At 67.2% G+C, this 14855-nt stretch overlaps 2 protein-coding genes across 5 annotated transcripts; one reads left to right on the top strand and one right to left on the bottom strand.

The window, feature by feature from the left end:
- The first annotated feature begins 1526 nt into the window (after window positions 1–1526).
- On the top strand, window positions 1527–7954 carry PDK2 (pyruvate dehydrogenase kinase 2). Of its 4 annotated transcripts, XM_080369692.1 has the most exons (12): window positions 1635–1771; window positions 2044–2100; window positions 3241–3382; window positions 4462–4533; window positions 4822–5006; window positions 5466–5555; window positions 5851–5928; window positions 6031–6107; window positions 6187–6285; window positions 6399–6506; window positions 6984–7097; window positions 7183–7954. In XM_080369692.1, the coding sequence occupies exons 2-12, from the start codon at window positions 2085–2087 to the stop codon at window positions 7321–7323; spliced, it is 1122 nt and encodes a 373-aa protein (XP_080225818.1). In that variant the 5' UTR covers window positions 1635–1771; window positions 2044–2084; the 3' UTR covers window positions 7324–7954. The 4 variants fall into 4 exon arrangements, with proteins under 4 accessions (XP_080225816.1, XP_080225817.1, XP_080225818.1 ...); XM_080369690.1 differs by lacking the exon at window positions 2044–2100 and having other exon boundaries at window positions 1527–1771; XM_080369693.1 differs by lacking the exon at window positions 1635–1771 and having other exon boundaries at window positions 2044–2153.
- Window positions 7955–8242: 288 nt separating this feature from the next.
- Window positions 8243–13897, bottom strand: SAMD14 (sterile alpha motif domain containing 14). Its single transcript, XM_080369689.1, is given in 11 exon segments — window positions 8243–8870; window positions 9314–9469; window positions 9557–9620; window positions 9622–9671; window positions 10115–10271; window positions 10347–10421; window positions 10716–10803; window positions 10899–10998; window positions 11299–11456; window positions 12645–12696; window positions 13698–13897. Coding segments are annotated over 10 exon segments (1044 nt in total). The 5' UTR covers window positions 12685–12696; window positions 13698–13897; the 3' UTR covers window positions 8243–8714.
- Window positions 13898–14855: the final 958 nt, after the last annotated feature.

Here is a 14855-nt window from a genome sequence, read left to right as displayed (position 1 = left end):
CCTGGGCGGGAGGGGGAGGGGGGGGGGTTGTGTGTGTTTTAGCGGGGGGTGCCCTGGGCGGGAGGGGGAGGGGGGGGGGTTGTGTGTGTTTTAGCGGGGGGTGCCCTGGGCGGGAGGGGAGGGGGGGGGGGTTGTGTGTGTTTTAGCGGGGGGTGCCCTGGGCGGGAGGGGGAGGGGGGGGGGGTTGTGTGTGTTTTAGCGGGGGGTGCCCTGGGCGGGAGGGGGAGGGGGGGGTTGTGTTTTAGCGGGGGGTGCCCTGGGCGGGGGGGGGGGGTTGTGTTTTAGCGGGGGGTGCCCTGGGCGGGGGGGGGGGGAGGGGGGGGGGGTTGTGTTTTAGCGGGGGGTGCCCTGGGCGGGGGGGGGGGGAGGGGGGGGGGGTTGTGTTTTAGCGGGGGGTGCCCTGGGCGGGGGGGGGGTTGTGTTTTAGCGGGGGGTGCCCTGGGCGGGGGGGGGGTTGTGTTTTAGCGGGGGTGCCCTGGGCGGGGGGGGGGGGAGGGGGGGGGGGTTGTGTTTTAGCGGGGGGTGCCCTGGGCGGGGGGGGGTTGTGTTTTAGCGGGGGGTGCCCTGGGCGGGGGGGGGTTGTGTTTTAGCGGGGGGTGCCCTGGGCGGGGGGGGGGGGAGGGGGGGGGGGTTGTGTTTTAGCGGGGGGTGCCCTGGGCGGGGGGGGGGGAGGGGGGGGGGGTTGTGTTTTAGCGGGGGGTGCCCTGGGCGGGGGGGGGGGAGGGGGGGGGGGTTGTGTTTTAGCGGGGGGTGCCCTGGGCGGGGGGGGGGTTGTGTTTTAGCGGGGGGTGCCCTGGGCGGGGGGGGGGGTTGTGTTTTAGCGGGGGGTGCCCTGGGCGGGGGGGGGGGGAGGGGGGGGGGGTTGTGTTTTAGCGGGGGGTGCCCTGGGCGGGGGGGGGTTGTGTTTTAGCGGGGGGTGCCCTGGGCGGGGGGGGGGTTGTGTTTTAGCGGGGGGTGCCCTGGGCGGGGGGGGGGGGAGGGGGGGGGGTTGTGTTTTAGCGGGGGGTGCCCTGGGCGGGGGGGGGGTTGTGTTTTAGCGGGGGGTGCCCTGGGCGGGGGGGGGGTTGTGTTTTAGCGGGGGGTGCCCTGGGCGGGGGGGGGGGGAGGGGGGGGGGGGTTGTGTTTCTAGCGGGGGGTGCCCTGGGCGGGGGGGGGTTGTGTTTTAGCGGGGGGTGCCCTGGGCGGGGGGGGGTTGTGTTTTAGCGGGGGGTGCCCTGGGCGGGGGGGGTTGTGTTTTAGCGGGGGGTGCCCTGGGCGGGGGGGGGGGGAGGGGGGGGGGTTGTGTTTTAGCGGGGGGTGCCCTGGGCGGGGGGGGGGGGAGGGGGGGGGGGGTTGTGGTTTTAGCGGGGGGTGCCCTGGGCGGGGGGGGGAGGGGGGGGCAGTGCTCCGGGTGAGGGAGGTGGGGGGGATGGGTCAAGGAGAGGGGGCTTACGGTGGGGTGATAGGGGGCCGGGCTGGGCTCAGCAGACCCCGGAGCTCCCCCGGGCAGCGAGGAGTCAAGCGGGGGGGGGGGTGGGGGTGGGGCGGGTAGCTCCGGGCCAGGCGGGGTTACAGCTGGGGGCGTGGCCGAGCGGGGGCGGAGCTAGCGGGCGGTGATTGGCAGCGGGGCGGGTTGTTTGCGCGCGGCGCGCCGGGGCCGGGGCCGGGGTCGCCATGCGGCTGCTGCGGTGGCTGGGGAAGCGCGCGGCGCTGGCCGGCGTACCCACCTACATCGAGCACTTCAGCAAGTTCTCGCCGTCGCCGCTCTCCATGAAGCAGTTCCTGGACTTCGGTAAATACCCACCCCACCCCTCCCCCCCGCCGGTGGGTGTCTCCGGGAGGGAGACACCCCCTGACGTACACCTGGCCCGAGTAAATACCCCCGCCCCGCGGGGCACGGCCGGGCTGGGGGCGGCGCTCCGGGAGGGGCCGCCGTGCAGCCCCGCAGGGAGATAAATACTTGGGGGGGGGGAGGGGGGCTGCGGGCGCTGCCCCTGGGGAGGGACCCGCCCCGGTGGGTGTCTGGGCCTGGGTGGCTGTAACCCCCCCCCCCCTCCCCCCCAGGTACCCGGTGATCGTGTTTCGGGGGCGATGTTACCCCCCAGATGCCCCCCAGCCCGGGTAAATATTTCTCCTCGCCGCCCCTGCCCTGGCCGGGGAACATCCGCTACCGGGTAAATAACGGGCTGGGAACTGGTCTCCTGGTGGGCACCTGCCGGAGCAGGAGGTCGCCCGTAACGACCCCCGGGGGGTGCTACCCCCGGCGGGCAAGTAACAACCTGGGAAGACACCCCCCTGGGGGATGGCTGGGTGGGTGCCCCCCCCCCCCCCCGGCCGTGCCCCTCCGGGTGAGTCCCCGGTAACTACCCCCGTACGGGGTGCTCCTGACCCCGCCAGCTCGATAACCCTGTGTGTGGGACCCCTGGCCAGGTGTCCCTTGCACACCCCCAGTCATCCCCCTCCCGCCCTGGTAAATACCTGTTTGGCCCCCCAGCACCTCCAGGGTGGGTGACACAGGCCCCCCGCTAAGCAAAGACCTCGAGGAAAGACCCCAGGGAGGGGGAGCTGCCCCCGCCCACCGCTGTCACCGGTCCTGGGCGCCTCCTGCCCCCCCTTCCCCGGCAGTTTCAGTGTCAGCACCACGTTTACCTGCGTCCCCCTCTGTGTTTGTCCCAGCCGAGGCTGGTGGCTGCACCCGGGGGTCCTTGGCCCCTGCCCGGTCCCCCCCAGCTTCTGCCCCATCCCACCGGCGCTGGGATCCCTCCTCAAGTCCTCCTCATGTACAGCTCCGCCAGTGTCCCTTGTCCCTGGGGTTGTGCCCCTCTAGGGCCCTGGGGACGGTTTTGCTCCCCCCCCCCCAGCCTCGCTGGGTGCCAGCCCCTGGTTGGGGACACCCACATCTTTGGGACACTTCGGCGTGTCCCTGTGGCAGAGGCTCTCAGCAGCCCAGTGCCACCAGGCTGGTTTGGGTGTCCCCAGCACTGATGGTGGCCCGAGTACTTCTCTGCTCAGAATCACCCGCAGGGGGGCTTCCAGCCCCAGTCTGAGCTGTACTGGGCTGTACTGGCCACCTAGGCCACCCTCCCCAGCAGGCTGCGCCGTGCCCCTCGGGGTCCTCCTCCAGCCAGGGGCAGGGACCTGCTTCTGCCTCCTCTGCCCCTGCCCTGCCAGCCGTCCCCTCCCCCAGAGAAGCAGCAGTGCAGCCAGCCCTGGGGCTGGGGGTGTTGAGCTGGGGCTCAGCCCGTGTGTCCCCCCCCCCAGGCTCCAGCAATGCCTGTGAGAAGACCTCCTTTGCCTTCCTGCGGCAGGAGCTGCCCGTCCGCCTCTCCAACATCATGAAGGAGATCAACCTGCTGCCGGACCGCGTCCTGCGCACTCCCTCCGTCCAGCTGGTGCAGAGCTGGTGAGATGGGGGGGCCTGGGGGGGCCCACTGCTGCCTCCGGGACCACCCAGCCCCACACCATGTCGGGTGTGGAGGTGCCGCCACCACCATCTGTATAGGTCCTGCTGCCACCACGGGTCCTGCTGCTGGGGGTCCCCCCCACTAGTACTTGCGTGGATTCTGCTGCCACCACAGGTCCCACTGTTGTTGCTCATGGGGGTGCCACTGCTGGCACTTGTGCAAGTCCTGCTGCCAGGGGTCCCACTGCCCCAGGTCCCACCATTGTCACCCAGAGGGGTCCCACCGCTGTCACCTGCCTGAGTGCCACCGTGGGTCCCACCGCTGTCACCTGTATGGCTCCCATTACTATCACAACTGCCACCACAGGTCCCACCACCACTGCACGTCCCGCTGCTGCCACCGACTGTCCTCCCCAGCTGGTCTGGAAGAGGGACAGGGACAGGTGGCTGGCAGCTGGTGCCATGCCATGCCCTTGGGTGACAAAGGCTGCAGGCCCTTTGGTGACACCCCCATACCAGTGGGGTGTCCCCAGCCATTGCGGTCACTGGTGCCGCCTTACGTCCTGCCCCAGCCTGAAAGGGCTGAGCCAGCTCCAATGGCTGGGGGGGTCCATGTCCTTGGGGGTGGGTGGTGTCTGGGTGTCCCATTAAGTACCGTGTCCCCGTGCCAGCTCTGGCATCGTGAACCTTCTCCTAGTGCCACCACGTGACGAGTTGTTTGTGCAGTGTCCTCAGTCCCTGCCAGCACTGCCTGGCAGCAGAGTCCAGCCATGCCATGCTCCTGCAGGGACCCCGGCTTGCAGGGACCCTCATGCCTCTCACCCCATCGGAGGGCCTGCATCTCCAAGTGTCCCCAGAGGCCACCATGGGGGCAGGATAAGCTTAGACCCCCTGCCAAGCACGGGGTGGTTTCATGGGGCAGCAGCTTTTGGGGGGTGGTCCTGGTTGAGGGGGTGCTGAGCCCCTCTCCCTGCGTGGAGCAGCACCCCAGGGCACCCTGTGCCCCCCTGCTGTGGGGTGCCTGGGGTGTTCTTTGGCTTTAGGGGCACTGGGTGGGGAGTAACCAGCTCCTTCCCCAGGTACGTCCAGAGCCTGCTGGACATCATGGCGTTCCTCGACAGGGACCCCGAGGACCAGGCCACCCTGGGACAGTAAGTTGGCAGGTGACAGCGTGTCTTTGACCCCTCTTGTCTCCGGTCCTGGGGTGTCCCCTCCTCCCAGACCCACAGCAGCGAGAGCTGGCGTCACCGAGGGGCCTTGGCACCCTGCACCCTATCTATACGGTCCCCAAACTGCCCCCACTATACCAAGCCCTGAGCGAGGTACCAGCAGACTGCTCTGGGTTTCCCCAGTGCCACCAGCTCCTGGGGAGAGCTGGACTGGATCGAGGCTCTGCCCGGACCAGGTGTCCCCCAGCTCCATCCCATTCCCCTTACCAGGTTCACAGACGCCCTGGTCACCATCCGCAACCGGCACAACGACGTGGTGCCCACCATGGCTCAGGGGGTCATCGAGTACAAGGAGGCCTATGGAGATGACCCCGTCTCCAACCAGAACATCCAGTACTTCCTCGACCGCTTCTACCTGAGCCGCATCTCCATCCGCATGCTCATCAACCAGCACAGTGAGCGGCCCAGGGGTCCCCGACTACCCTGGGGGTCCCCCGGGGATCCCTCAGTGCCCCAGGCATCCCCCTCCCCCAAGTGTCCCAACCTGAGCACCCCTGTTAGTCCCGGGCATCCCCCCCAGCCCCAGGGATCCTGCCCCTGCCCTGAGTGTCCCCCAGCCCCATGGCTTGTCCCAGCCCTGTGCTCCCCCCGCCCCAAGACATGCTAGCCCTGTGTATCCCCCCCAGCCTTAGGCTTTCCCTCTGCCCTGCCTCTCCCAGGCACCTCCCTACCCTGAGATGTTCCCCGTCCTGCTCTACACGTGTCCCTGTCCCCCATGTCCCCACCCATCCCCATATGTCCCCTTCACTCCTCAGGGGTGGCTGGGCACATCCTGGGCTGTGGGGTGGCCCCAGGTGTCTCTGGAGCTGAGACAGGGTCCCCACTGCCTGCTGTTCTCCTTGTCCCCTCTCCAGCTCTGCTCTTCGATGGCAGCACCAACCCTGCGCACCCCAAGCACATTGGGAGCATTGACCCCCACTGCAGCGTGGCCAACGTGGTGAGAGGTCTGTGGGGACCAGGGGGCTCCCACTCCCACGGGGGGCATGAACTGGGGGAGTTGAGGGTCCCCCTGATCTTCCCCTTGCCCTGGGATCCACCTGTTTGGAAGCCCTTTGTGTCACAAGTTTGGGTGGACCTCAGCCAAGGTGTCAACAGTCCCCTGTGCTTTGGGGTTACCCCAGAAGACCCCAAAAACTTCCTGGTTCTGTAGGGATGGAAAATACTTGGGAGGGAGAGGGCCCCAAACACTTCTCCTGCCTTCATGCTGGGGGTGCTGACCTCTCTGCCTCCCCCTCCCAGATGCCTACAACATGGCTAAGCTCCTGTGTGACAAGTACTACATGTCCTCGCCTGACCTGGAGATCGAGGAGGTGAATGGTGAGGCCGGGCTGGGGGATGTCCCTGCTGCAGGGGATTCTCGGGTGGCTCATTTGGGGCTGGGGAGGACAACGATGCTGACAGCTGCTCTCCTCCCTGCAGCGAGCAACGCCCAGCAGCCCATCAACATCGTCTACGTCCCCTCGCATCTCTACCACATGCTCTTTGAGCTCTTCAAGGTAACCCCAGCCCCATTGAGGGGGGTAGGAGGGAGGTTGCGGGGCGTCCCCTGAACCACAGCTGACCCTGTGCCCGCAGAACGCCATGCGAGCCACCGTGGAGAGCCATGAGAACAGCCCTCGGCTGCCGGCCATCAAGGTGATGGTGGCCCTGGGCCAGGAGGACCTCTCCATCAAGGTGCATAAGGGGCCACCGGCTCCATCCCAGAGGGTCCCGAGCCCGGTCCGGGGAACACTTAGTTGTGGGGGGAGCCAGGAGTGGGGTTGTGACCCCCCCAGCATGTCTTGCAGATGAGTGACCGGGGCATGGGTGTCCCCCTGCGGAAGATCGAGCGCCTCTTCAGCTACATGTACTCCACCGCTCCCACCCCACAGCTGGGCACCGGGGGGGCCCCCCTGGTAGGTGCCATGGGGGCCCTGCACGGCCCTGGGGGACAGGGAATGGGGTGCAGGTCTGTGGCTGGGGGTGGTGTGGGGACGTCTGCGCTGTGGGGACATTAGGAGTGCTGGAGGGTGGCGCAGTAGCCATCAGGGTGGCTTGGGGCGCCTGGGGTGTCATGGGGGTGTTTGGGCTTGGCTTGGGGACATTTTGGGGTGCCTGGGGGTGGCATGGGGATGTTTTGAAGTGGCGTGGGGACACTTTGGTGTGCTTGGGTGTGACCTGGGGACACTTTGGGGTGGCAGGGGGACATTTGGGTGTGTGCATGGGGTGGTTTGAAAGTGGCGTGGTGACCACTGAGGGTGCCTGGAGGTGGCACGTGGACACTCGTGGGTGCACTGGTGCTGCTTGGGGTGACATAGGGAGGCTTGGGGTCCCCTGGGGGTACCGACCCCAGCACCAGGGACCCCCGTACACCACCTCCTCCTCCCTGCCAGGCCGGATTTGGCTATGGCTTGCCCATCTCTCGCCTCTACGCCAAGTACTTCCAGGGGGACCTGCAGCTCTTCTCCATGGAGGGCTTCGGCACCGACGCTGTCATCTACCTAAAGGTGGGTCTTTCCCCCGGCACCCGGGGTCTGCAGAGCCTCTGCCCGGGGGGACAGGGCCCTCCCCAGCCCCCTGTGTCTCCCGCAGGCCCTGTCCACGGACTCGGTGGAGCGATTGCCGGTTTACAACAAGTCAGCGTGGCGGCACTACCAGGCCAGCCAGGAGGCAGGGGACTGGTGCGTCCCCAGCACCGAGCCCAAGAACACCTCCACTTACCGTGTCCCCTAGGGTCCCCCCCGGGGGCTCGCTGCCCACTCAGGCTGTAGATAGCCCTCACCCCAGGCGTTCCCCATCACCCCGGGGTGGCGTTTGATGCCAGTGTGGTGTTTTAGCATCCTGGTTCTGCCTCCCGCCTCCACCGCGGTTGTTAGGGCTTGCTGGGAAGCATGTGAAACGTGGGGTGGGGTTCCAGTGGGATGGGGGGTCCCAGCACCCGCCTGCCTTGGTGGCACTTAGGTACGTAGCTGGGGGTGGCATTGAAGCAGCATGGAGAGGGTAGAGCCCCTGTTGCCCCCCCCCCCCCCCCCCCCCGCCACCTTGGCACTGACCCCAGGAGGTGCACGCTAGGGGTACCCCAGGAACAGCGAGGGACTGGTCCTTCCCCAGTATGACCAGTAGCACTTCTCTGCCCCTCCAGCCCTGACAGGGTTGGGGGACCAGGCTTGAGCCCCTCCTCCCCAGCTCCCTGTGCCGTCCCTGGTATTGCACTACTGAGCTGTTCTCATCCGTGTGCGCCGCCGCTCCACACCCCTGTGCTCTCCTTGGGGTGGGTTCCCCACACATGCTCGGGAGCTTCCCCCTGCCCCCCCCAGATACCCTTCCCCCCGCCCCCGCTGTCAGTAAATTGGATGTTGACTGAGCTCCTGGTGTGGTGTTTTGAGGTCCCAGGAACCACCCCTCCTTTGCACACACACCCCCCAGCTGGGTCACTGCCCCCCCGCATGCCTCAGTTTACCCACCCTGGGGCCACCCAGGCTGGTGAGGAGGCTGCTGTGTTGCACCCCCCTGGGCACAGTCACAGGGTGGCACTTGGGGACACTGGTCCTGGAGGAGGAGCCGTGCTCTGTCCCCCCCAGCCTGGCACTGAGATCCCCCCACCCCGTCTTGTTCCCTAGCCCCATCCCAGTCAGGCTCGCACTGGTCGCACTGGTTTGCACTGGCCCTCAGTACCCTTTTATTTCCTGGGGTGTCCTCCGGGGTGCCATATTCGTGGGGGGGGGGGGTGGGTTTCTGCGTTCACTTCCCACACCCCAACCTGGGGGGTGTGCACATCTGGAGGGGGTCAGGCCATGCACTGTCCTCAGCTGGTGCCACACCATGCTGGGGGCCGGGGTGAGAGGGGTGGCTGTGACCCCTCCGGACCCCTCGGGTTGGGGGTGATGGGACAGGGAGGGAGGGGGGTCCAATGTGCCTTTTGCATCCAGAAAAGGGGCCTGTGAGGGGCCCAGACTGTGCCCATGGGGTGCAGAGGGGGCAGTCGTGCCTGTCTCAGCCTGGCATCGCTGTCCCTCGGCCACAGCGGCCGTGTGGCCACAGCGGCTGTGCTGGAGCTGGGTGTCCCCAGGGCATCCCGGGGGCTGTGGGTGGGGATGGGGTGCAGGGATGCTCCTGGTCCCCCCTTAGCTCCGCCGTTGCTCCTGGTCCCTCTTCTTCTGCTTCTCCCGCTGCTTCTCCGCCTTCTCCTGGGCCTTGCGCTCCTTCTCCACAGCCAGGCTCAGCTCCTTGAGCTTCCGCTTCAGCACTGCGCGGTCCTGCGAGCTGCCCACGCCCAGCGCCTGCCGGCACAGTGGCGCTGGCAGTGGGGCGACATGACCTCCCCCGTGGCCATGGGGTGCCAACACCCCCCTGCCCTACGGACCAGCCCCTTGGGGTACCTGGAGCCCCCCGCATTGCCTGTCCTCAGGGTCATCCTGCTGAGGTACCTTATGTCCCCTGTGCACCAGCCCCTTGGGGTACCTAGAACGTCCTGACTCCTTGACTTGTCTGTTGGGATACCTGGAACCTCCCCCCACCTCCTGCCCCGCGGAGCAGCCAGTTAGGACAAGAGATTTTAGGTACCCTGTGATGAGCCCGTTGGGGTATCTAGAACTCTGCCTAGAATCCCCGACAGACCTCCTGCCCACTGGGGATACCTTGAACTTCTTACCCTATAATTCAGGTTGCTGGGGTACCTGGAACCCCCTGCACCCCAGCAGAAGAGGCTCCCCCAGCCCCATACCTTGAGCTTGGCACCATCGAGGTGCAGGAGCCGTGGACCATCGACACCATGGGCCGAGAACTCCTCCACATACTGCTCCAGGTTGAGGCTCTCCAGCCACTGTCCCACCTGCTGGCACGTCCAGCCTGCGGCCGCACCGGGGGGCTCATCCAGGAACTGGGCACAGGGGCTGGGTGTTACCGGGGGATCCCCATGGCACCTGTGGGGAGGGACCCCGGCCTCGCACCCCCAGCGCAGGCTCACCTCGTCCGAGGACTGTGACAGGGTGTGGTAGGGGTAGGAGCACTTGGTGGGGGGGGGGGCCAGGCAGGCGTGGGCTGGCACTGGGCGGTGGGGAGTCCTCACTCAGCGTCGAGTCCTGGGGCAGCAGGAGGGGCGAGGGCAGGGCTGGCCCCGCTGCCCCAGAGCAGCCTGCAGCCCCCCAGCACCCCCCCGCAAAGGGCTCTGGCTCCCTATAGCGCTCCCAGACTGCGTGGGGCTTTGATCCCCCCTAAAGCCATCTTGATCCTAGTGGTCTTTGAACCCTCTCCCTATGGGGAGAGGGTTCCTCTGGGGCTTTGAGCTCCCCTCGTAGCTATCTTGACCATAAAGCTTTGATACCTTTCCCCTATAGCTATCTTGACCCTATGGGGCTTTGTCCCCAGTTCCTATAGCTGACTGTAACCTCTTCTCCTATAGCTCCTAACTCACAGGAGCACCAACCTCCTTCTCTACAGCTCCCTGGCCCTATAGGGCTCCCATACCCTCCCCTATGCCCACCCACCCTACAGGGCCAGGAGCCCCCCATTCCTGGGCACTGACCTGGGAGGCAGATTTGGCAGGGCTGAGCCCCTCATGCCGGGGGGAGCCGGTGGGTGATGCGGAGCCGGGGGAGGCTGAGCCCCTCGCACTGTCCGAGAACCAGGAGAAGGGCAGGAAGGGTGACCCTGAGGGGCGGCTGGGACCCTCCACCACCTCCCTGGGGACAGAGCTGTGTTAGGGCGCTGGGGCCGTCCCCAGGAAGCACCCCCTGCCCCGGAGAGGGGGCTCTCACCTGCTGCCCATGGACAGGCGGTTGCTGCCCTTCTCCTTTCGGCTTTTGCTGGAGGATGCCCGGCGCAGGGTCACCCTGGGTGGGAGAGAGCCAGGTTGGCAGGGAGTGAGGTGCCCCAATGGCTGTGCTGCCCCCACGGCTCCCAGGTCCCCACCCCCATGCATCCTCGGAGACCATTCCATCACCTTCAGAGGATCCTCCTCCCTCTGTGCACCCCTCCATCTTTCTTTCCAGGCATCCATGTCCTTCCAGGCATCTCTCCATCTATTCCTGCTTCTTTCCATCCCTTCTCCAGCCCTGCATCTCTATCCCTTCTCCATCCTTTCTTGTGTCCCTCCCTCTCTCCATCCGCCCAGGGCCAGGTCTCACCCCAAATCCAAGAACTTCCTCCGCGTTTTCTTATCGAGCCCCACAGTGGGGCTGGCCGGCTCAGGGGGGCTCATGTCCCGACTGTCGTCTGCAGGAGGAGGACGGGAGCATCACCCACTGCCTCCCACATGGGTGCCAGGGTCCCCACATGCCCCCCAGCTGGGGGGGGTCCGGGGAACTCACCTTCGCTGTGCCGCTGGGGCCGGGCGTCGCGGCGGGCGAAGCCGGGCGAGCTGTCGGAGCTGTGGCAGGGCTGGGGCAAGGGGGTGCCCGCCAGCCCCTCCTGGGACGAGGCATTGGTGAGGGGCTGGTAGCAGCTGAGGGGGGGCGAGGAGGCTGGGGGGTCCCTCAGCACCCACCACACTGCCCCCACCTCGAAGGAGAAGTCAGCACCATGGGAGAAGGGCGAGGGGGCCGGGGGCTGCCATCGCCCTTGGCTCCCTGGGGGGCACACGGCATTGGGGGAGGGGGGGTGTCAAACCCCTGCAGCCCCTCCCGGGGTGTCCCCCATCCCCTCCCTACTCCCAGCCAAGGCATCCCCCCACAACCCTGCCCTTGGGTCCTTGGTGCCCCCTGGGCTCACCGCTGCCTCGGGCCCCTCGTCGCCCTCGGTGGAGCTGGCACTGTCTCGCAGGCGGGAGCGGGATGGCCGGTGCCGGCGGCCCTTGGCCAGGAGCCGCGCGCGGGCCTTCTGCAGGCTGCTGTCCAAGCGCGGCGTCTCTGGAACCACAGCGGTAAAATCTGGGGGTGAAAGAGAGACCGGGGCAGAGAGAGAGAAAGAGAGAGAGAGACAGACAGACGGGGGGGGAGGGAAGAGGTGGATGGAGGGAGGGAGGGATGGTGATAGGGAGGAGGAGGAGGACAGGCAAATGGAGAGGTAGGGACAAGGAGTTACGAGGGAAGGACAGTTGGAAGGGTGGGTGGACAGATGGACAGGTTAGGAAAAGGTGATGGACAGACAGATGGGTAGGGATGAGGAGGTGGGGATGGAGGGATGGACAGGTGGAGAGGTAGGGAGAGGGAAGATGGTGGATGGATGAATGAACAGACAGGTAAGGGAAAGGGCAGAGGATGGACAGGGACAGGGAGGGAGGGATAAGGCCAGAGATGGAGGGACATGGATGAGTGAAGACGGGGATGGAAGGACAGATGGCCGGGTAGGGGCAGGGAGAAGGGGATGGGAGAACATTGCAGGGAGACGTGGACAGACAGTCAGAGAAGGCCAGCCCGGCAGAGAGGGGACAGAGGGACAGCAGGGCACAGGGACAAGGTAGGAGAATCAAAGGATGGGTGGGGGATCCCAGTGGGGGATGTGGATGGATGGATGGGGCACCCCGGTGGGGTGGGACAGGGGACATAGGACAGAGGGACAGAGAGAAGTGTTCAAAGAGATGCCCTGGCACAGGGAGAGGAGCAGTGGGGTGTCCCCAAGGACAGAGTGTCCCTGGCACCCGGGAGGAAGAAAGCTTTGTCCAGAGTCTCACTGGGATGTCCCTGATGTTCCTGCCCTGTCACAGCCTCCTGCACCCTAACGCCAGCCCGAGGAGCAGCTCTGGGCAGTGTCCCCTGCTGTCTCCCCATGTCTGTGTCACCCTGTGCACATCACTGTGCCCACACCCACATCCTTGTGTGCCCCATGTGTCCCTGTGTCCCCATGTCCCCCTGCCCCATGCACGTCCCTAAGCCCACACGTGTGTATCTGTGCCACATGTGTGTCCCCTGCCCCATGTGTGTCCCCTGCCCCACACGTGTCCCTCTGCAGGTGACTGCATGCCCCATGCCTGTCTCCAAGTACATGTTGTCCTCAGGCCCAGCTCTGGGGTCCCCCTCCCTCGCAGTGGCAGGCAGAAGGACACTTGGGGTGGGTGGGGACCCGTGGGGGCAGCACCCATGGGTGATTCTGCACCCCACGGGCCCCTGGGGACTCACCGAAAACCTCATCCACGTCCTGCAGTTTGGAGACAGACATGGTGGGACAGAGCTGGGGACAGAGGGGACAGTCAGGGAGGGGGGCACCCCATGCCGAGGGGAGGGGGGTGAGGGGGAGTCGAGGAGGGAACTAAGACCCCTGTGCACGCAAACCCTCTGTGCGTAGGGGTGGGAAGGGGGTGTCCCCCTCCTAGTGTCCCCATTCACACAGCCTCACAGCGCTGGGGGGCAGGGACTGGGGAGGGAGCAGGACGCAGCACATACCTTCCCCCGCTCGTGGAGGGCAGCCCCCCCGGGGGCATGTGGGGCAAGAGCAGGCTGGGGGCGGTGGGTGTGGGGATGCTCTTTGCAGGGCAGCTGGGAAGGGGTTAAATCTCTCTCCCTTCCCCCCAAATCCCTGGTGTTCGGGGGTCTCTCCGGGGTGTGTGTGTGTGGGACCTCATGCCTTGGCAGTCTGGTGGGGGCTGGCAGGGTGAGGGGGGGCAGATCCGAGCCCAGCTCCCCCCCAGCCCCTCCCTCCCCCCAGGGAGCCGGGCCAGCGCGGTCGTGTGGGGCTGGGAAGGGGGGCTGGGCTGGGGGGGGGGGGGGGTGCTGGGGGCAGTGCCGGGAGCGGGTACGTTACCGGCAGGGGACAGTACCGTCGCGGGGTGGTGGGGTGGTGGTGTACCGGGATGCTGTACCGGAGATGGGGCCCTACCGGGGCTGCTGTACCGGGGCTGGGGCGGTACCGGGATGCTGTATCGGGGCTGGGGCCGCACCGGGGCTGGGGCCGTACCGGGGCTGCTGTACCGCGGGTGGGGCCGTACCGGGGATGCTGCACCGGGGGTGGGGCCGTACCGGGGATGCTGTACCCGGGGATGGGGCCGTACCGGGGGATGGGGCTGTACCGTGGATGCTGTACCGGGGGATGGGGCTGCACCGGGAGTAGGACTGTACCGGGGATGATGTACCGGGGATGATGTACCGGGGGTGGGGCTGTACCGGGGTCGCTGTCCGGTGGATGGGGCTGTACCGGGGTTACGCCCAGGTCCCTCGTCCCCCTCCCCCACTCACCCGCGCTCCTCGGGCATCCTGGGCACCTCCCGCCGCCGGGCCGGGCCGAGGGCGCCGGGGAAGCGCCGGGCAGCCGGGCCGGGCCGAGCCGAGCCGAGCGGAGGGCGCTGCGGAGCCGGGCCGCCCCGCCGGGCCGGGGGCCGCGGGGGGGGGACAGGAACCCGGAAGCGGCCGGGAGCGGGGGGGGGGGGGGGGGGGGGGGGCCGGGATCAGCCGCCCCGCCCTGCCCGGCCCGGCTCGGCCCGGCCCGGCCCGGCCCCGGTGCGCGGCGCGGGCGGCGGTGCTGAAGGGACAGCGCCTGCGGGCGGGGCCAGGGCACGGGCACGGGGACACACACGCACCCCGCCTCCCCCGGCCCTCCCCTGCCACCATGGATACACTGGCCTCCCAGTGCCCCCCGGTACCCCCCATCCTTCCCAGTGCCTCCCAGTCCTCCCAGTGCCCCCCATCCTTCCCCATGCTCTTTAGTCCTTTCCCGTCCTCCCAGTGCCCCCCAATCCTTCCCGGTGAACCCCAATGCTTCCCAGTACCCCCAGTCCTCCCCATCCTTCCCTGTTCCCTCTAGTCCTTCCCAGTCCTCTCAGTGCCCCCCATCCTTCCCCATGTCCCTTAGTCCTTCCCAGTCCTCCCAGTGCCCCCCATCCTTCCCCATGTCCCTTAGTCCTTCCCAGTCCTCCCAGTGCCCCCCATCCTTCCCCGTGTCCCTTAGTCCTTCCCAGTCCTCCCAGTGCCCCCCATCCTTCCCCGTGTCCCTTAGTCCTTCCCAGTCCTCCCAGTGCCCCCCATCCTTCCCCATGCCCCCTAGTTCTTCCCAGTCCTTCCAGTGCCCCCCATCTTTCCCTATGCCCCCTAGTCCTTCCCTGTCCTCCCAGTGCCCCCCATCCTTCCCCATGCCCCCTAGTTCTTCCCAGTCCTTCCAGTGCCCCCCATCTTTCCCTATGCCCCCTAGTCCTTCCCTGTCCTCCCAGTGCCTCACAATCCTTCCTAGTGCCCCCAATCCTTCCCAGTGCCCCCAATCCTTCCCAGTAGCCCCCAGTCCTCCCCATCCTTCCCTGTGCCCCCTAGTCCTTCCCAGTCTTCTCAATGCCCCCCATCCTTCCCCATGCCCCCTAGTTCTTCCCAGTCCTTCCAGTGCCCCCCATTTTTCCCTATGCCCCC

Source organism: Falco punctatus (genome assembly GCF_963210335.1).
Source record: "Falco punctatus genome assembly, chromosome: 19".
In the NCBI taxonomy this organism is placed as follows: domain Eukaryota; kingdom Metazoa; phylum Chordata; class Aves; order Falconiformes; family Falconidae; genus Falco; species Falco punctatus.
The sequence above is the reverse complement of the archived record's forward strand: the minus strand, read 5'-3'. Positions and strand labels throughout refer to the sequence as shown.